This window comes from Pseudozyma flocculosa (assembly GCF_000417875.1).
Source record: "Pseudozyma flocculosa PF-1 unplaced genomic scaffold scaffold00010, whole genome shotgun sequence".
Lineage (NCBI taxonomy): Eukaryota > Fungi > Basidiomycota > Ustilaginomycetes > Ustilaginales > Ustilaginaceae > Pseudozyma > Pseudozyma flocculosa.
This window is the reverse complement of record NW_006920878.1, coordinates 774,167-794,308: the sequence shown is the minus strand read 5'-3', so window position 1 is coordinate 794,308 and position 20,142 is coordinate 774,167. Positions and strand designations below refer to the sequence as shown.

Here is a 20,142-nt window from a genome sequence, read left to right as displayed (position 1 = left end):
CCTAGTCCCCCTGGTGTGCCGTTGGCAGTCGTCAGCGCGCACCGGGGCCGCCCGATGTTGTCGCCAGGGCATTGCCGCGCAGGTGGCTCTGGCCGGGCAGCCTGGGACCTCCGCGGATGAAAAAGTCGCGCAACGGCTTGACGTGGGCGAGGGCCTGGATGACGACGTTCATGTGGTCGTTTTTGTGGATGTTGTTGAGGCCGACGAAGCCGGGCAGGTAGGGCTTTGCCTCGAGGTCGAGCGAGGGGCGGGCGTCGGGTGCGTCGAGCTGGGCGACCTGCTGCGGGGTAAAGGTGGGGTTGAGGAGGAACTGGATGTCGGAGAGGGCGGGCGAGGTGACGCTGTAGTTGTCGGGGAGCACGTAGACCTCGGCCGAGGAGAGGTTCATAAAGACGCGGTGGGCCTCGTCGATGCTGTGGAGGTAGGCGTAGCTCGACTTGCCGCGTCCCTGGAAGTACTTGCCGCAGACGAGGCAGGCGTAGACGTTGATGTTGGAGAGCGATACGGAGCAGAGCTTTTCAAAGTCGAAGTCGAGGAGCGAGCGGTCGATGGTGTCGAGGTAGAGGTCGCTGGCGTTGTCTGCACGGCTGCGCTTCTTTTCCTCTTCCTGTGCGGCGAGCCGGGACCAGTACTCTGCGCCGCCGTGTTCCTCATCGTCGTCGTCGTCGTTGTCACCATCCTCGGGTGGGGGTGGCGGCGGCGGCAGTGGTGGAGCGGTTGATGGCGAGGGGATCCGGGCTGCAGCTGAGAGGTCTGGGTCGTGCGGCGGAGGGGGCTGAGGAGCGTGTTGATCTTCTGGAGGCGGGGGCACGAAGAGATCGTTGGAGGGCAACGGAGGCGGAGGCGGTGGCGGTGGTTGCTCGCCCGAGAAGGATGTGTCTGTTGGGGCCAGTGAGGCTGCGTCGGCGTGCTGCTGCAGGCGTTGGCGCTTTGAGGGACGAGGGCTGGTTTGGCCGTCCATATTGGAAGGGCGGCGTCGGCGCGATTGGGTAGCTGGTTGATGGAGGTGCTTGCCAGCCGTCGGGTCAAAGCGGCGCCCAAGTGTTGGATCGACGAAGGAAGGGCGACGTCCTCCACCCGCCTGGCTGGCCGGCGTGGCTTCCTGGCTCGGCCTGTGCCCACCCCCCCCCCCACCTTGCCACCTTTTTCTTCTTTTTCGGCCGAGACGCAACAACCGTCCAGGCGCCTTTGTCTGGCGGCGCGACATGTCAGATTCCGCCGACAAGAAGCCACGCCGCGCTGTTGGCCCCCTCAACCTTGCCTCTGGCCACCCGCCCGGCGATGGGCCAGCCATATCAAGCACCGTCTAGCTGGCACCCAACCCCCATCTCATCCAGCGGGCTATGCTTTCCGGCATCTTGCACCCGCACATGCGCCACTCACACCCGCTGCCAAGCAGCGCATCTGACACAGGCACCCGCTGCCTCGATGTGGGAACCAGCTCAACATCCATCCCCGCTCCTGCTCGTTGCGCGCGCCCAGCACCCCTAAATGGATCCGCTACTCTGCAACAACTCTACACGCATGGCAGCCAGCCCTCGGCCACCCTGTCCGTCGATCCGCCTCTGGTCGGTATCCCTCTGCTATCCTGATGATGATCTAGACGGCCGACGAGCCTGCCTAGGCAGCGCCTGCCCCTTGCCGTGTCCGTGCCCATGTCCGTGGCCGTTCCCGGATCGACCATCCTCCGCGGCGCTTCCTGCCCCCTCGCTCCCCGCTCCCGGCCCGCCCTGATCCGTCACAGATCTATCGATAGCGTAACCTGCTCGCCCGACATGTGGCTTCTGAGACAACCATGGCGCACCAGGTACTGGATGTAACCCGCCAATCTGACGTCGCTAGCCCGGCGGCCCTCAGCGGCTGCCCCCCCTTTAGCTGACGACTACTTTGTCCACCATCTCTTTGTCCCGCTCTTCCTTCTGCTCCACCATCTTCACTTCTTTCCCGCTGCTGCTTCTTCCTTTGAACCCGTTCTTCTCTTCGCACGTCCGTTTCCTCAAGGCCACGGCCGCGGACACCGACCAGCTTTTGCCGCCTCTGTCGGCTTCGCTGCTCATATTCGCCCCGGTCGCCACCCTCGAACACGGCCCAGATCCGCCCTTTTGCGGGACACCTTTCACGCCCTTCCCCACGTTTTGATAACGACGGGCCTAGAGCCCATTTCACTTGCTTCTTTACGAACCACGCGTTGCACCTTCTTCTTCCGCCCAGCACCTCCCCTTTTCTCGAGCTCGGACTCGACACGTTACCCCCTTCTACCCCTTCTCCGCACGATCCCCAGCCCTTTTGACGCGGCCTTGAACGACTCGCTCCGACCCGTGGCCAGATCAACGCCAGCCGTTGACAACCGCCGAAGCCCACGGTGTTCTTCTCACCACGCCCATCACCACCCCCAACGAGCCTTTACGATCACCGAGAGCTCTAGACCGAGAACTCTCACGCCCGACCTCGAAGGTTTTGGCTAGACGCCTCCGTCGAACGCCTCCCCTTTTTCGACGCCCGACTGGATCGGACCCCTCGTCGACTTCCTTTTCCCCTCTTCTTTTGCCCTTTCCCCCTCTCTCCTACGCCGGGTGCTGCTCTGTGGTAGGTTGGTGCTGGTCGAGGAGCCCAGACCGTCGTCGAGACGCTGATTTCCGTTGCATCTCGATTCACCCTGAACGTCTTCAACGAGCAGAGCCGAGCCCGTGCGTCAACATCATCGGTACAATGGTACCCACCTCCTCTAGCCAGGAGGCCAAAGAAGCCAGCTCTTCCCGCAACCGAAGGGAGCGCGGCGTCGACGCTTCCTCTGCCACGGCGACGCGCTCCAGGCAGCTTTCAGCCGCGCAATTCCAGGCTAGGACCGCCGCCGCGGCTGCGGCCGCTGCCAAGGCCCAGACACCAAACGCCCTAGATCAGACAATCGGGAGACGGAGACGCTCCTCGACCCTGGTCGCATCCGGCTTGGTGGCCGAAGAGGACCAGGTCTCCGGACCCAGTGCTGGACCTGGAGCAGGCCCGTCGACGCTCCGGCACCCATCTGGCAACGTGGCGCGGATAACATCGCTCAACCAGGTTTCCGAGGGCGTCTTTGAGTCCGAGTCGCCGCGGTACAAGCGTAGCCGCCTGCAGAATGCTTCGGCCCAGGTTGACACCCGCGAGCCGATCGCTGCCGAGGGCGCTTTCGGTCGCGATGGGTCGAGGACGGTGCCGACCGAGGCGCTGTCGCGCGCGCTTCCGCGCGGTTTCAATCCCGATACAGGCCGCGTCAGCGAGCAGCGGACCAGTCGACCATCGCTGCCCTTCATCTTCAGCGAAGATCGCGGGCCGTACCTCTCGCCGCTGTCGAACCCCATCGCGACGCCGTCTGCGGAGTTCCCCAACCCGCACACCCCGGTACCGGAGCGAGACTCAGAGAAGACGACCGCGCAGCTTCAAAGGAAGGTCAGCGATGCCACCTCGCCCGCTCATGTGCGAACATCGTCGACCAGGCAGCCAGAGATCCCACCCACGCCGCCGCTTGCTGGCCCCGCTTCGCCATTCGGGAGACAGCCGATGCGCCCCGCAGTTGGAGTGACGCAGCGTACGCGTGCTGCGGCTACGGCTGCCGCAGCGATCCAGCAGCAGCCGCAGTCCGAGTGGAGCTCCGACGCCTCGTCGCCAACGCCTACCGCAAGCAGCGTGGCCGCCGACCTGGCCAGAAGGGAGAGAGCCAAGGTGGAGCTCATTCCAATCCGGCTCGTGCACCCTTCATCCTTTGCCGCGACACAGGCCGCGCCACTGCCTGCCATCGCCCTGACACCGGCGAAGTCTCCCGAAGCCGACACCGGCCCGATCGTTCCGCAGAAGGCTGCAGTCCAAGCGAGCGCAGGCCCCGCGACGTCTCAGGCGAAGGTAGAGGGGAGGCAGCCGACTCAGCGCGACATGGTGGTGAAGGCGGGTCCGCAAGTGCCCCTCGTACGCAACGACCTGCAGAACCTCAAGCGCATTTCGGCCTCGGCCGTCAGGCTGGGAAGCTCCTCGAAGCCCGCCAGCCTCCGCTCGCCGAACTCGCAAACCGAAAGCGGCACCACGCTGGCCGCGACCGCCTCCGGCCATGGTGGAGCGGCGTCGCACGGTGTCCCTGCTGCTATCAGCTCGCCGCCACCGCAGACTACCGAGTCCACCTTCGGTCGGCTGCCGCACGCTCCGCCCGCTGCGCGGCCCACTGAGGGCGCGTCCAACACCAAGCTCCTCAGCGTGGGGGGGCACGTCCTTGGGACCTCGAAGGCGACGCTGCTGTCGCGCAAGGACGGCACGGCAAGACCCATCTACTCGCCGACGCCACTCACCGTTGCTGCCGCGGTGCAGCAGCAGGATCGCACCGGGCACGACGACCAGAGAACTGGCGCCGAGGATCGGCTTGCTCCACTCACGGACAGCGCGCTGCCTGCGTCAACGGTGGCACCACCAGCGCCCCAGTTGCCGCACAATACGCGTTTCGAGCAACGAGGCGACCCGGAAGTCGCGTCGCCCAACGTCCGCCAGCCTTTGCAGGTCTCTGGCAATGCTCGCGGATTCGACGACTCGAGACGCGCCACTCTGGGAGTCGCGCAGCCCAGCGATGAGCAGCAGGGGCAGGGGAACAATGTCGGGTCGCCCGATATTGACTCTGACCTGCTCCGCGAGGCTAACCGTCGGCTCTTTCTGTACCAGCAGCAGCAACAGCAGAAGGAGGAGCTCGACAAGAGGAAGCAAGGCGATGCTTTCGTCGGCATCGAATCCACCGCCGACCTTGGAACCAAGGAAGCCCCACAAGAAGCGATGCAGCGACACCCCAGTGGCCGCCGCGATTCTGTCGATTCCGCCTCGACGGCTTTCGAGGCTGAAGATGTGGGTAATGCCGCAGCCGCCGCCATGACTGGCGGTACGACCATGGCCAAGACGCTGAGCGATCGGCAGGCCGAGAAGCGAAGGTCGATCTCGCGTGAGGGACCCAAGCTGATTGCTGGAGGCCTCGTCGCACCGCCGAGTGACGTTCCAGAGGCCAAGGAGCCATCGTCGGAAGGCAGCCGCTCCCACCATCGCGATCTCGGCCACACCGACCATGGCGACGACGCGGACTCCGAGTCGTACCTCGGCACGCGCCAGACGCAGCAGCTCATCATCGACACGGCCGACACGCGCGCCGACGAATCGCGCGGGAGGTCCGACTTCCGCTTCATCCCCATCCTCAACGTCCACGCCGCTGGCGGCAAGAACCGACCGCGAACTGGAAACACGCGTGTCTCGTTCCGCTCCGGCCATTCGAGAGATGGACAGGGCCACGGCCAGGGGCGTCTGCACAATGCGCCGGCCTGCCGCCAGTGCTTCCGCGCGGGCTTCGACTGTGCCATGAATCTGCACCTGGGTGAGGGCACCATGGGTCGCAAGGCGTTCCAAGACTTTGTCGCGGCGGGCGGCCTCAATGCTCTCAGCATCCGCGACGGCGTTGTCCAAGACGCCGATGGCTCCATCTACGACAACAACATCACCGTCGGGGATGCGCTCGGCCGCAACTACGTCGACAAGCTAGGCGAGGTAGCGTTTGGCGAGAGCGCACTCAGCCGGCCGGTGACGCGCGGAATGATGCACAACCTGCTGGAAGAGAAGCAGGAGAAGGAATTCCGCGGCCGGCTGGTATCCGATCACCGACCCTGGTCGTCGGACGAGCAGGCCGACGACGCCGATGCGATCAAGGAGGTTGCACGGCCGAGCGTCGACGGAGCGCCGCAGGAAGACTACGGCGCCGCGGCCCAAGCGCCGAGGCAGCAGGACCGGCGCCTGAGCCAGGCCACGCTGCGCAACGAGCCGACGGCGCTCATCGCCCGCAACCTCAAGGACGGCGGCTTCGGACCAGGATCCCTCCCAGCGACTCTGCCCAAAGCCGACATCGACCCTGCCGACTTTGACAGCCTCAGCGACCGCACCGCGTCGGACGACCTCGACTTTCTGCCCGACCGCTGGCCGCTGTGGCGCAAGCTGTTGCAGATGCTCGTGCTGGGCGTCTACGCCTTTGCGCTGCAGGCGCTCGACTCGGGCTACACCGAGGCCATCCCGCAAATGCTGGCCGACTTCCGCCCGGGCGCGCCGTGGGACAAGCTCATCGGTCTCGGGATGCTCTGCTTCAACGGCAGCCAGGCCGGCGGTCTGATGCTCGGCTGCTTGCTCGTCAGCTTCGGCCGCCAGCGCATCGTGCTCGTGACGCTCGTCATAGTCGGTGCCATTTGCGTCATCGCCGGCTTTACGAGCGCGGTCGCCGTGATGCTGGTGCTCGAGTACCTGCTGGGCCAGGTGGCGGGCGTCGTCCTCTTCCTCGTCGCCGCGACGCTGGTCGACATCTTTGACACCTACACGACCCGCCTCGTCGGCCTGATGATGCTCATCTTCGCCGTGGCCACGGGCCAGCTGGCGGGACCGTGGATCGCGCGCCTCATCATCGCCCAGGCGTCGTGGTCGTGGCAATTCTGGGCCATGCTCGCCTTTGCCGGCGTCATGATTGTCGTCATCGGCATCTGCACGCGCGAGACCAATGCCTCGGTCCTCTTCCGCCGCCACGTCCAGACGCTCCGTCGCGAACAGGGGCTTTGGACGCCCGATCCGCAACCGGAGCCGACGTGGACCCAGGTGCTGGCCGAGGACGGCGTGCGGCCTTTCCGCGTCCTCTTCAGCTCGTGGACCCTCCCGCTGCTGAGCGTCACGACCATCTTCTTCCTGGGCGTCTTCGTCTTCATGTACGCGGCCATCGACCGCGTCTTTGTCGACGTCCACGGCCTCTCGCCGACGATGGGCGCGCTCGCCTCGACCGTCTCTGGCGTCGTGGGCGTGCTGTGGGCCGTGTTTGCGCTCCTCGTCGTCGACTCGCGCATCAACGGAGCGCCGGACCTGCGCACTCTCCACATCGACGAAAAGGGCTACATCGACGCCTCCAAGGCTGAGCGCAAGACGGAGCGTGTCCTGATCGGCGCGCTGCTGGGCGCCGGCCTGTTTTCGCTCTCGCTCTACACGCTGGCGCTGACGTCGCAGATGGACCTGGCCTGGATCTTCACCGCCTTTGGCGTCGTCATGCACACTGCCGGCCTCATCATGGTCGTCGTCAGCGCGCTTCAGTATGCGCTGGACAGCTTCTCCCCGGCGCGCACCACAAAGATCCAGGACGTGACGGCGCGCGAGGAGCCGCCCTCGACGCCGCCCTCCGTGTCGCCGGGCGCTCGGACCAACGACGTCGGGGCCGTCGAGGATCCCTACACGACGGTGCCGCAAAGGCGCAGCCTGGTCCGCCGCGAGTCGGACGACACGGTCTCGTCGATGTCGAGGCGCGACAAGCGGTGGGCCAACGAGACGGCTCTGGCGGCATTCGCCGTCCTGGCCGGCCTGACAGTCATGGTCGCCAACGTGCTCTATCTCCCGTCGACGACGCCCTCGGAGACGATCAGCTTCCAGGCCTTTGCCGTCATCTTTGCCTCGGCCTCGCTCGTCGCCGTGGCAGGGCCGGTGCTGCTCTACATCTACGGCGGACGCGCGCGGCAGGCGGCCGTGGCCAAGCTCGACCACGACGAGCGGGCGCGCGCACACCGCCGCGCGGCGCGGCGGCGCGAGCGAGGCCACCTCGAGGACGGTAATGGCCGCGGACAATCGACTGGCCCGCGCGTCTCTTCCGCGAGGGCGAGTCGCGTGGTGCCGTGGATCTCCAAGTGCCTGAGCGGCGACACGATCATCACCAACGGGACCGAGGCCGACGCAGCTCGCATCCGAGCTCGCGCAGAAGCGCAGGCGCAGGGCTACCTGGTCGGCGGCGGTGACGTTACCGTCAGCCCGGCCGGATCGGTCCACGAGCGCACCAGGAGGAAGGAGCTCTTCCTCGGTCGCATCCTGGCCGAGCGAGCGCAGCAGGACCGGGTCGGCGGGACCACGACGCCGCTCCGTCCGCGCTCGACGAGCCGCTCGCACCTCCGCCACGCTCGGACCGCTTCGGACAGCGTCGTCCGACCCAGCTCCCGCCAGGTCGAGCGGTTCGAGCAGCAGCAGGAGCAGGAGCTGGCGAGCCGGCCCTTGACGCCCGTCATGCCGCGCAACAGCCGCGACCTGTCGCGCATCAACCTCCTCGAGACCTCGCTCGACGCCGCCATCGACTTTCCATCCACCACCGCCGCCGCCGCACAGGGTGGAGAAAGGGCCGACGGCAAATACTGGACCCGCGGGCACGCCCGCAACGCCACCCATGACGGCAGCCGCGCCCGAGTGGTGGGTACAGGCGCCGGTGCCAACGCTCGCGATCGCGCCGAGACGCGTCGAGATGCCGACGGCAAGGGCCGGTTCGACCTGTGGGTCAGCTGATTCCCGGCCGCCCCTCTGCTGAGGCCTACCGACGGAAACACTGGCATGCCGAAGCAAGCTAGCAAGTGAGCATCGCGTTGCAGAGGCGTAAAGCAGCGCAACGACAACAAGACAGAACCGACCCCGTGCCAGCAGACGCGAAGACCAGCACCAAATCTGTCGCACCTATACCTCCCCGACCCTTCCCCCTTAGGCCTTTTCCTCGATAGCATGGAAGCGTGACCCGCCCCACCTGATTGATACTGAATCCCATGATGCTTTTGCACCAGATCCGGCTCCTTGATGACGAATCAGACCCGCGGGCCGACCCATGCGCCTAGGTGGGCAGGTTGCACCTGCCCCTGCGCAGGACGCACCAGAGCGGCTGGATCGGCTCGGCGTTGATGCCAAGGGAGACGAGCCTCTCCCTGACGTCGAGGAATCTGGCGAGGGCCTCTGTGCCGTTGCGCTCGTGCTTCCCGACCTGGTCTCCGGGTCCGACCGCGGTGTAGCTCGCGCCGGTCCAGAAGACCTCGGCGGCCGAGGCGGCGCGGGGCCAGGCGCGCTGTTGGAGGTTGGTCTCGTCGATCTGCTCGGACCACAGCGCCGACTCGCCGCCGAGGACGCGGGCGCGCTCCGCCTGCGTCTTGGTACCGGCGTACGGGTCGAAGGTGTACGTCTTCTGCCACGTCACGTAGGGACACCAGCTCTGGCCCTGCGGGTTGGCGCCGAGCCAGCCGCCGAAGCCGCAGTCGAGGTAGAAGTGGGTCGAGGGGGCGTGGATGAGAAGCGTGCCCGGGTTCGACGACAGGATGGCGCCGACATTGTCCGGCGTCGTCCAGGCCTCGACGATCGAGCCCTCGCCCAGCGAGGCGCCCGTTGCGGGAAACTTGATGGCCATCTCCTCCCACACCATGCCCCTCTTGCCGGCCTTTGTCAGGGCGTCGGTGACGACGCCCATGAAGGGTTTCATGATGCTCTCGTCAATGTCCCTTTCGCTGTCGGCGCGCCAGCAGCCGAGGTTGGGCTCGTCTCCCCCCGACGAGAGGTAGGGCGATGGCGTCAGCGAGGCGGTGCGCGCCAGCACGGCGCGCGCGAAGGCCGCGATGTGCTCGGGCACCCCCGTCGACTGGTTCGTCGGGCGCAGGTTGAGCTGGCCCGACGGCGGCTCGGCGGCGAAGCTGGGCCAGTTGTCCTCGTCCGAGCACGCAATCATCTTTGCGTCGGACGCGGCAGGCGCATCGCTGCCGCCGAGGGAGATGTCCTCGACGCCCGACTTGAGATGAGCGGGCATGTCGACTTCGAGGTTGACGTTGATGCCGCGCCGGCCAGCGTAGGCGATCACCGACCGGACGTCATCCTCGCTATAGACCATGTCGCTGCCATACGAGCCGCGAGCCGCCAGCAGGGAGAGGTCGATGCCGTCCTCGTCGCCCGCCCCCTTGGAGAACGACAGCGGCCAGGACTGAGCGTCGGTGATGTGCCAGTGGAACTGGTTTAGCTTGACGAGCGCCATGCCGTCGAGCAGCTGCTCGAGCGCACGCGTCGAGTAGAAGTTGCGCGACGTGTCCAGGACTGGCCACCGAGCGGGTGTACGAAAACGAGGGGGTCCGATCCGGCCCCAGTCAGCCTTGCTGGGCGCGGCATGGCATCAGCCGGATCTGTCGCTACACTCACGCAGTCCGCGGTAGGGGAATGCCGGGCGGTCCTTGATCCGAAGGGGCACATCCCGAACAAACCTAAGGCGGTCACCGGCGCCGGCGCCGGGGCCGTCGAGGGAGTAGACGAGCTGCTGGAGCGTCTTCAGCGCGCGAAGGGCGCCGAGGGCAGTGTAGGCGCGGATCTGCGCCGGTCTGCCGTCGCTGTCGATGTCGAGCTCGTAGGCTTCGGCCTCGCGCGGCGGCAGGTCGGCAGAGACTGGCCTCGAGACGTCGATCTCGACACGGTCGTTTGCGACTTGGGTGGAGAGCGTACGGGTGGCCCAGTGGCTGATGGAACAGCGGGAGTGCGAGTCGTCGCCGCCTGGCTGCGAAGCTGCGCCGGTACCTTGCAGGGGCGCCTGGCTGCGCTTCGAAGGGCGCTCTTTGTTGCCGCGGCAGGTATCGGGGTGTCGAGCGAGCAGCTGGACGATGGAGATCTCGACCTTGTCGAGCTTGGGCGCCGATGCAATCGAGGCCCGCCAGGAGGCGCCGCGGTCCACCTCGAGCGGACGCATCGGCTGCTCCTGGATGGAACGAGACACCTGGGCGATCTGAGCGGTGAGGTCGTGGGGCACGCGGGCGAGATCGACCGAGCTTGCAAAGTCGATGGTCATCGTAGCGGGCACCTGGACAAAGCCGTGGCCGCTGACCGTCTCTGCCGGCTGCGGCCAGAGGGCGAGGGCCGAAGGAGTTGGCAGTAGAAGCCCGAGGAGGGCAGGAGCGGTCCAGAAACGCATCTTGAACGGTTGCGAGGGCGGAGCAGCGGTCAGTGCTGAAAGAGCCAGGCAAGTGGTGGTCGGAACGATGACCCCAAAGGCAGGCGGTCGAGACTGGGAGCACACCTCAAGAGACGGCAAGAGCGCCCGGGGGATGTGGGGGTTGCTGATGGTCAGTTACAGTCTGGCTTCAAGCTCATCACCTAGCATCAGGCCTCCTTGTTCCCCCGTCACCCTGCCTTCAGCACAGGCCATCGGCCAGCCCCACTGCCCGCACCATTCAAGATTGCGAGCCAGCAAGGAGTGCTCATCGACTAGCGCGCAATTTGTTTCTCTCTTGGCTCCGTGGGCGCCAACAGCCCCTTTTACAGTATGCTGCCGTCAAGGCACTTTGTCGCCGGCAACCCGGTCAACACCAGTCATCGAGCAGAAGCAGTCCTTGCAGGAGATGGCGTTGTATCGGCGACTATTTCTTCAGCACCAGCTCTATCTACAGATATGGTCCAGACGCAGGACAAGCACCCGCGCTTGGAGCCGCCAGGCACGGTCTACCGACCCTGGATCGCCAAGCCCTCTCGGTCGTCGGCGGTGGGCTTCTTTGCCTTTTCAAAGTCGGGCAGCACCTTGTCCTCAATAAAGGAGCTGCTGATGGCGGTGCAGAGCGAGACGACGGCGATGCCGACAAACACCCAGCGCAGCGCAAACGAGTAGCTCTCGACGGCCGCCTGCCGCAGGTGCGGGGGCAGCTCGGCGACAATGTGCGACTGGTGGCGGATGCGCGAGATGATGTCCTCGGCGCCCTCGCCGTGGATGCGCTTGCGCAGCTGGTCCTTGAGCAGCGCCTGCAGCAGCGTGCCGCTGAACGACACGCCGAGCACCTGGCCCGACGTCCGCGAGAGGTAGCTGCAGCTCGTGGCCACCGCCACCTCGGCGCGCGGCACGCTGTTGATGAGCGCGATGAGCGTGCAGGTCAGCACGCCCGCCGTTCCGAAGCCGTTGGGCACCACGACCAGGTAGGTCAGCCACTCGGGCGTCTGGGGCCCAAAGAAGCAGATGGTGCCGATCGACAGGACGGTGAGCAGGGCGTGGACCAAGTTGTACCAGTAGTAGCGCCCCGTCTGGCGCATGTAGATGCCCGCCAGCACCGAGCCGAGGCTGAGGCCGATGCTGTTGGGGATGAGGTGCAGGCCCGCCTCGCTCGCCGTCTGCAGCTTGACCGCCTGGAAAAAGAGGGGGAAGTTGCTGCAGGGGCGGAGATAAGGAGCGGGAGGGGAAGAGCAGGGAGGAGGCTGTCAGCGGTCCAGGCTCCGTGCTGCGGTCGTAGCGGGAGCAAAGCGACGCGCTTCGGCACTCACTAGAGCGTGGCAAAGGCGGCGATGCTGAGGAAGAGGTTGGAGGCGGCGACCGCGCCGCCGGTCCGTTGGGTGATGAGCTTGAGGGGCAGCACCGGGTGCGGGGCGAGGTGCTTCTCGGCGTAGAAGAAGAAGACGGTGCTGACGGCGCCAAGGACGAGCCCGCCCCAGACGATGGGCTCGTCGATGGTGCGGTCGTTTGCGCTCATCATGCTGAGCGAGATGAGGGTCGACGAGACGCCGACGACGAGCGAGACGGAGCCGAGGAAGTCGATGTTCCGGATCTTTTCCATGGTGGTGCGGCCGTGCGAGGGGACGGGGACCTTGATGTTGACAAAGCAGCTGGCGAGGACGTAGGCGAGGGCGAGGAAGGGGAGCTGGAGCAGGAAGGCCTTCCTCCAACCGAGCGTGTCGTTCATCCAGCCGCCGACGGGCCCTCCGAGTCCGCTGCCGAGGCCAAAGATGATGTTGGTGAGGCCCTGGAGGAGGCCGCGGTTCTTGAGGGGCACGAGGTCGCTCATGATGACGCTCGAGGTGGTGGTGAGGCCGCCGCCGCCCATGCCTGCGATGGCGCGCGAGGCAATGAGCATCTCCATCGAGGTCGAGACGCCGCAGAGGGCGGTGCCGACGGTGAAGAAGGTGAGTGCGGTGAGGAGGCAGGCCTTGCGACCGACAATGTCGGCGAGCCGTCCGTAAATGGGGGTGAAGCAGCATACGCTGAGGAGGTAGGAGCTGCCGAGCCAGGCTGCCTGCTCGGAGGCGTTGAAGCTGGAAGAGATGCTGCTGAGCAGGGTGGCGACGATGGTGCCGTCTAGGGAAGCGACAAACACGGGGACCCAGAGGGCGACCATGACGGGGGCGAGGACCGAGAGGGGGGGCATGACCTCGACGTGGCGATGCTCGGTCTCGGGCGTCGAGGTGGCGCTGCTTGTGCCGTCGGCGGCGTTGCCATAGGAGCGGCCATTGGCGTGGTTGTCCGAGAGGAGGGCGGTCCTCTCATCGGTCCTGGATGGAGGGCTCATTGCGGATGGTCGACGGCCGAGGTGGCTTTGACCTCGCTGCAACGTCGAATGGGCAGAGATGAGGGGATGGCGGTTGGGTGGGCGACCGGAGTGTGTTGCGGCAATGCTGTCTTATGTAGTCGCGGCGTCGAGAGGAAGAGGAGGAGGAGGAGCAGCAGCAGGCAAGCAGCAGCAACCGGAGTCGGTCCGGTCAAGGCAGGCTAAGGTTAGCCGGCCAAGCAGGGTGATGGGGGTTCCCAGCCGTAGGAGTGTGGCTTTCGAGGCGAGTAGTAGTGGTGCGCAAGAGGGAGAGCGAGCGCAAGGGTGCATCGAAGAAGCGAAGCAAAGACGCACCGACAGCGGAAGGGGCCGCGTGCCTGTTGGGGCCTCCGATAAGTAGCCCGCCCGCCGGCAGACGCGGGGCGCCCTTCGTTGGTTCGTTCCCCACGACCTCTGCCTGCCTGCCAACCTGCCAACCTTGTGGCAGAGGGGCGCGGGGGTGGGGGATCGTCTGGCTGCGTAGCCATATGTATCTCTGGCCTGGCTCTGCAGGCGCTGCACCGTGCCGGCCAATAAACAGGACAAATGCCCGGCGGGCCACCGAGGTTGGCGCATGGCCCCCCTCAACGGGCGGATAGTTATGGTATGTAGGTCTCGCTCGCTCGTGTGGGCAGCGCAGCAGCGCAGCCAGGCTGGCTGCAAGGGCAAAGGCGGCTGGCTGCGCGGGCCCCTTTGGCTCGTGGCTCTGGCTTCGGCCCATCGGCTTTTTTGGACGCGGCTTGCTTGTCGATTTCGGAACTCGGGAGCTTTCTATTTTCTGCTTGGTCCTCGGAAGTCGGTCAACGCACTTCTCGGACTCGGAGCCGTCTGGCCGCCGTGGGCCCAAGGCCGAACTTTTTTTCTCGCTGCTGTGCTGTGCGCGGTGGCTGCCGGGATTTTTTCTGGGAGCCACGCCGCCTGAACCCCCCGCCGGGTTTTTCTTCTGAGGCTGCTGCTCGCTTGGCACCGCACTCGACCGACCACCTTGCCCGGACCCATCACCGACCTTTTCATTCCTTCCCCCACCCATCTCAGGCATCCTCTGATACCGCCCTCGCCGCCGAGCTACGCATCGAAATGCCGGGCGTAAAGAGGTCCAGGGATTCGTCCGCCGCCAAGGCCAGCACAGCCGCCTCGTCGGACGCCAAAAAGCAGCGCAAGTCCAAGACAGACTTCCGCCCTAAATCGGCCACCGCCACCACGACCGCAGCACCCATCGCCGCGCCCCAGGAGGTCGACTTCCCCAGAGGTGGCGGCAGCGGCCTCACCCCGCTCGAGTTCAGGGAGGCAAAGCGCGAGGCCAGGGCAGAGATCGGTGACCAGGACGACGCCCTCTTCACCGACTCGGCCGCCAAAAAGCAAAAGCAAAAGCACAGGGACGCCGCGTCGTCGGCAAAGGCTGCAAAGAAGCAGCAGACCTCCAAGGATGGCAAGAAGAAGGCTGTCAAGGACGCACCGAAGAAGCCAAAGGTCGACCACATCCGCGTCGAGCACCTCAACTACAAGCGCCTCGTCCCCGGCGCGCGCGTCCTCTGCTCGGTCCTCGCCGTACACCCGCTCGCCGTCGTCGTGTCCCTTCCGAACCAGCTGCTGGGCCACATCCCGGCCACGCAGATCAGCCACCAGTTCACCGAGCGGCTACAGAGAGCGGCCGAGGCCGAGGACAGCGGCGATGACGAGGACGACGAGGATGGCGACGAGGAGATGGCAGACGACAACGCCCGCCGCAGCGCCAAGGCCATCCCGGAGCTCCGCGACCTCTTTCACGTAGGCCAGTGGCTCCGCGCCAGCGTCATCAACGTACACTCGGCCGGCGTCACCAAGGGCATGGGCACCGGCCGCGAGGGCGGAGAGTATGAGCGCGAGAGCAGGAGGGTCGAGCTCAGCATCGCCCCGCACCTCGTCAATGAGGGCGTCAGCGTGACCGACCTCTCTGTCGGCTCCACCCTCTCGGCCACCGTCTCCAGCCTCGAGGACCACGGCTACATCCTCGACGCGGGCATCGACGAGCTGTCGGGCTTCCTTAACTTCAAGAACGTCGCCAAGCTTCCCGCTCAGTTCCGCGCAGGCGCCGACGGCAAGCAGCTCCAGATCGGCAGCGTCATCGAGGTCAAGGTCAATAAGATTGCCGAAAACAGGCGCACCTTTGACTGCACCGCCGACGCCGAGATCCGCGACAGCATCGTCAAGAGCGGGCCGAGCGTCACCGCCGTCGTGCCCGGGATCCTGGTCCAGGCGCTCGTCACCGCCTCGCTGGGCACGGGCCTCAATGTCAAGCTGTTTGGCATGTTTGACGCCACCGTCGACCGCTTCCACCTGCCCCCTCTGCCTGAGGGCAAGTCGATCGAGGACGTCTACAAGCTCGGCTCCAAGCACAAGGCCAGGGTCATCTGGGACCTGCCGGTGCCCGACTCGGATGCGCTCGACGGCACCATGTCCGACACCGAGCGCAAGTTCGGCCTCAGCCTGGCTCCCCACATCGTCCAGCTCGCGCCGCCCGCCACTCAGGACGGCCTGGTGCTGTCCGAGGCCTATCCGATTGGCACCAACGTTGAGGCCACCGTCACGGCCACTGACAGCGACTGGGGCCTCTCGTGCTCGGTCGCCGGCTGCGAGATCGCCGGTTTCGTCCACATCTCGCAGACGTCCGACGACCACGTCGTCTCGCTCCCCTCGACGTCGGGTCCGTTCAAGGTGGGCAGCCGCCACAAGGCGCGTGTCGTCGGCCATGCGCCCGCCGACAGGCTGCTCCAGCTCAGCTTCAGGCAGAGCGTGCTGCAGAAGAAGTTTATGCGCGTCAGCGAGGTGGCCGTGGGCGAGGTGTTCCCGCAGGCCGTCATCAAGAAGGTCAGCTCGGATGCCATCATCCTCCAGCTCAACGGCAACGTCGACGGCGCCGTCTTCCCCAGCCACTTCTCCGACATTGCGCTCAAGAACCCGGAGAAGAAGTTCAAGCCGGGCCTCACCGTCAAGGCGCGCGTCCTCCGCGTCGACCCCAACCGCAACCGCATCACCCTGACCCTCAAAAAGACGCTGGTCTCGTCCGAGCTGCCCGTCGTCGCCACGCCCGACGACGCCCGCGTCGGCGTCATCACTCACGCCACCGTCTCCAAGGTGCTTGACTCGAGCCTGCTCGTCGACTTTTTCGGCCAGCTGCGTGCCATCGTGCCCGCGAGCGAGCTGGCCGATCACTACGTGTCCGACCTCAAGGCCAGCTACTCCGAGGGCAAGGTCGTCAAGGTCCGCATCACCGCCGTCGACGCCTCGAGCGGCAGGATCACGGCCAGCATCAAGCAGGCGAGCGCGGCGCATCTCGCCAAGATCAACGTCGACGCCGTCGAGGTCGGCGACAAGGTCGAGGCCACCGTGGCCGCCGTCCACCAGGACCTTGCCGTCCTCACGCTCGTCCCCTCTGGCATCCGCGCGCTCATCTCGCTCAGCATCCTTGCCGCTAAGCGCGGCGTCACCGTCGACGCCCTGCGCGAGTCGCTCGCCGAGGGCGACAAGGTCGAAGGCCTCATCGCCGTCGAGAAGAACACCGAAAAGGGCCTCGTCATCTGCGGCGACAAGCTGCGATCAAACCGTGACAAGTCCAAGGCCGCCTCGGCCGCAGCTGGCAACAACGGCCAGTCGTCGATGGCCGGCTACACAATTGGCGAGATCGTCGTCGGCCGCGTCGTGCGCAGAAGCCCGCAGCAGCACGACTGCATGATTGAGCTGAGCCAGGGCGGCAAGGCGATCCTCCACCTCACCGACTGCGCCGACGACTTTTCGAACCCGGAGCAGGCCGTGCTGCCGGAGGAGGACGAGCAGGTCCGCTGCCTGCTCATCGCCGAGAAGAAGCAGGGCCGCATCGCGCAGGCCAGCACCCGCCCATCGCGACTCGCTGCTGTCGAGGGCACGCCGGTCGACCCGGCGTCGATCGTCGACCCAGAGATTGAGTCGGCCCAGGACCTCAAGAAGGGTCGCAAGTACCGCGGCATTGTCAAGAGCATCGCCGACTCGGGTGTCTTCGTCTCGCTCGGCCGCAACGTCGTGGCGCGGATCCAGATCCGCGAGCTGTTCGACAGCTACGTCAAGGACTGGAAGCCTCGGTTCGTCGCCGGGCAGGTGGTCGAGGGCACCATCATGGACGTCGACGAGGCGAGCAACAAGGTCGAGATGTCGCTCAAGAGCGACCCCGGCTCGAGCAAGAGCGGGCTCAAGGAGCGCGAGGCGGCGCTCAAGGCCAAGGACCCGGCCGAGCGCAAGCTGACCGACTACCGCAAGGGCGACAAGGTCAAGGGCTTCATTCGCGGCATCTCCGAGTTCGGCGTGTTTGTGCAGATCGAGGGCACCAGCCTCAGCGGACTCTGCCACCGCAGCGAACTGTCCGACACCAAGGAGGTTGACGCCATCAAGGCGTTCCACGTCGGCGACCGCGTCCGCGCCATCGTGCTTGACGTCAACCGCGAAAAGAGGCGCATCTCGTTTGGCCTCAAGCCGTCGTACTTTGAGGCCAAGGACTTTGAGGACTCGGACGACGATAGCGACGACGAGGGCGACGACGATGACGAGGACAGCGACGGCGATGATGCAGGAGCCGAGGACGGCGAGCAGGATGTCAGCGCACTGCTCGAAGGTGTCGACGACGACAGCGACGACGAAGACGACGACGAAGAGGCGGATTCGGACGACGACGAGGGCGACTACATCGAGATGATGGACGAGGACGAGGACGTGCCGACGCGAAACAAGGGCAAGCCGACCGGGCTCTCGAGCAAGGCGCCTGTGCCGGCCCTCACCCTGTCTGGCGGATTTAGCTGGTCGGCGCCCGCCGACGACTCGGACGACGATGACGGCGCTTCGGCCGCATCGGGGTCCGACTCTGACGACGCCGGCGAAGGGTCGGACGACGAGGGTGCGGCTGCGGCCGCCTCGAAGCGCAACAAGCGCAAGAAGGGCAAGGGCAAGGCGATCGAGGACGACCTCACCGCCGACCTGGCCGAGAAGGCGCCGCAGTCGAACACCGACTTTGAGCGGCTGCTGCTCGGATCGCCCAACAGCTCGTACCTCTGGATCCAGTTCATGTCGTTCCAGCTGCAGCTCTCGGACGTCGACAAGGCGCGCGAGGTGGCACGTCGGGCGATCAAGGTCATCTCGTTCCGCGAAGAGCAGGAGCGTCTCAACGTCTGGATCGCGCTGCTCAACCTGGAAAACACGTACGGCACCGACGAGACGCTCGAGCAGACATTCAAGGAGGCGGCGCAGGTCAACGACGCGCTGACGGTGCACCTGCGGATGGTGGCCATCTTTGAGCAGACGGGCAAGCTGGAGCAGGCCGAGGACATGTTCAAGCGGGCGAGCAAGAAGTTTGGCTTCGTCCCCGACGTCTGGATCGCGTGGAACCAGATGATGCTGCGCCACGAGCGCGCCGACGACGCGCGGCTGCTGCTGCCGCGCAGCCTGCAGAGCCTCGAGAAGCGCGACCACGTGCGCACCATCACGGCGTTTGCGCTCAACGAGTTCAAGTACGGCCAGGCCGAGCGGGGCCGCACCATCTTTGAGGGCCTGGTCGACTCGTACCCCAAGCGCCTCGACCTCTGGTGGCAGTACATTGACCAGGAGGCCAAGGTGGCCAACATCTCGGGTGTCCGGTGAGTAGACCAGCCGCGTGCCCGCCCAGATTCCTAGCCCGACAGCTCGACGACGACGATGCAGGTGCTGACGTCCTTCGCCCCCACCCGTCTTTACCTCGCTGTCCACTGCCGCGTTTTGCCGACCGCAGCAACCTGTTTGAGCGCGTGCTGGCGCTCAAGCTGTCGAGCAAAAAGGCTAAGTCGGTGCTCAAGAAGTGGCTCGAGTTTGAGAAGACCAAGGGCACGCCAGAGGGGCAGCAGGACGTCCTGGACCGGGCGAGGAAGTTTGTCGAGGAGCTCAAGAGGAAGGAGGCCGACGAGGACGCGGGCGAGGGCGAGGGCGACGACGACGACGAGTGAGGAACCGTGGCGAGACGGACTGTTGCACGCCGCTCGTGGCTTCGTTGCTTCTCGAATGATTATAGAATGCTCTCCAGACCGGCCTGAGCCAGAGCCGGGGTCGGAACTGAGTGTGCGCAGGGGGCGAGCGAGCCGGCTAATCGGCGGGCGGGTAGCGCCGTGCGGGGGCTATGGATACTCGGGCCGAGGCTGCAAGATGGGGGACTCGATGTCGATCTAGGCAATGTGACGGCCGAGAGCCTGGTTGACGTAGTAGAGGACCAGAGGGGCTGTGCAAGGGCAGGTGGAAGGGATGACAAGGAGAGTGTCAGGACGCCTTGCTAGCCGGGCAGAGGTGGCCAGCGGATCGGTCGAAGGGGGACGGGACTGACCACTCCAGAGCGATGCAATGTAGAAGCCGAGACCGCGGAAGGTTTGGCGCACCTGCAGGCGGGCTGCGGCGCGCTCGGCGGGCGAAGGGGCGGGCGGGGCGGCTGTAGTTCGAGGATCAGGGGCAGGTCGAAGAACGTGTCAGCGCTGTGAGGCCGGGCGTGTTTGTCTGATCGAAGGCAGCTTCAAATGGCTCACCTCCAAACATTTTTTTGGCTGGTCTGGGACGGTGGCGGTGGTGAGCAGACTTGTGGTGATGGTGGTGGTGGTAGTGTTGGTAGTGGCGAGAGGGAAGGCCGAGGCTTTTGGGAAGAGCGGCTGTCTCTGCTTCGATCGGGCGGGCCGCCTGTGCTCCACACGCTGCTGACTAAGCAGAGCTTTCTTCGCTGCGGGTTGAGGCCGAGGAGCGCCCCTCGCGACTGCTGCCTCCTCCCTCCTCTTCTCCTCCATCCCCCCTAACTCTCCTCTTGCCAGCTTCGCCCAGCACCTCTTGCTGCCCTACACGGCCGTCGTCGCGCGGAATTCTACATCCACTTCTGCCCCCTCGACGCCGTCGTCGCCGCGTCCAGGAACGCGTGGTCACGCTCCTCTTCCTCCACCGCGCCTCTGTTCCCCTCGCTCCCGCGCGGCCGGCCGGGCAAGCGCGCCACCCACACCCGCTCCGGGGGCCG

At 65.9% G+C, this 20,142-nt stretch overlaps 6 protein-coding genes across 6 annotated transcripts in view; 2 read left to right on the top strand and 4 right to left on the bottom strand.

Moving 5' to 3' along the window:
• PFL1_03472 (uncharacterized protein) overlaps nt 1-961 on the bottom strand; it is a gene marked incomplete at both ends in the record, with an annotated part of 2,505 nt that extends 1,544 nt beyond the window's left edge. The window contains one exon of the mRNA XM_007880989.1: nt 43-961. Within this exon, the coding sequence (XP_007879180.1) occupies nt 43-961 (919 nt within the window). The remainder of the gene's footprint in view (nt 1-42) is intronic.
• A 1,748-nt stretch (nt 962-2,709) lies between these two features.
• On the top strand, nt 2,710-8,337 carry PFL1_03471 (uncharacterized protein; the record flags this gene model as incomplete). The annotated part of the gene is made up of 1 exon (XM_007880988.1): nt 2,710-8,337. One exon carries the CDS (start codon nt 2,710-2,712, stop codon nt 8,335-8,337), a length of 5,628 nt encoding a protein of 1,875 aa, XP_007879179.1.
• Nucleotides 8,338-8,653: 316 nt separating this feature from the next.
• PFL1_03470 (uncharacterized protein) lies at nt 8,654-10,753 on the bottom strand (the record flags this gene model as incomplete). The annotated part of the gene is made up of 2 exons (XM_007880987.1): nt 8,654-9,891; nt 9,994-10,753. The coding sequence occupies 2 exons, from the start codon at nt 10,751-10,753 to the stop codon at nt 8,654-8,656; spliced, it is 1,998 nt and encodes a 665-aa protein (XP_007879178.1).
• A 527-nt stretch (nt 10,754-11,280) lies between these two features.
• Nucleotides 11,281-13,106, bottom strand: PFL1_03469 (uncharacterized protein; the record flags this gene model as incomplete). The annotated part of the gene is made up of 2 exons (XM_007880986.1): nt 11,281-11,974; nt 12,088-13,106. The coding sequence occupies 2 exons, from the start codon at nt 13,104-13,106 to the stop codon at nt 11,281-11,283; spliced, it is 1,713 nt and encodes a 570-aa protein (XP_007879177.1).
• A 1,095-nt stretch (nt 13,107-14,201) lies between these two features.
• On the top strand, nt 14,202-19,102 carry PFL1_03468 (uncharacterized protein; the record flags this gene model as incomplete). Its single annotated transcript, XM_007880985.1, has 2 exons — nt 14,202-18,760; nt 18,892-19,102. The coding sequence occupies 2 exons, from the start codon at nt 14,202-14,204 to the stop codon at nt 19,100-19,102; spliced, it is 4,770 nt and encodes a 1,589-aa protein (XP_007879176.1).
• A 216-nt stretch (nt 19,103-19,318) lies between these two features.
• Nucleotides 19,319-19,679, bottom strand: PFL1_03467 (uncharacterized protein; the record flags this gene model as incomplete). Its single annotated transcript, XM_007880984.1, has 3 exons — nt 19,319-19,371; nt 19,474-19,575; nt 19,670-19,679. 3 exons carry the CDS (start codon nt 19,677-19,679, stop codon nt 19,319-19,321), a joined length of 165 nt encoding a protein of 54 aa, XP_007879175.1.
• Between the last annotated feature and the right edge of the window lie 463 nt (nt 19,680-20,142).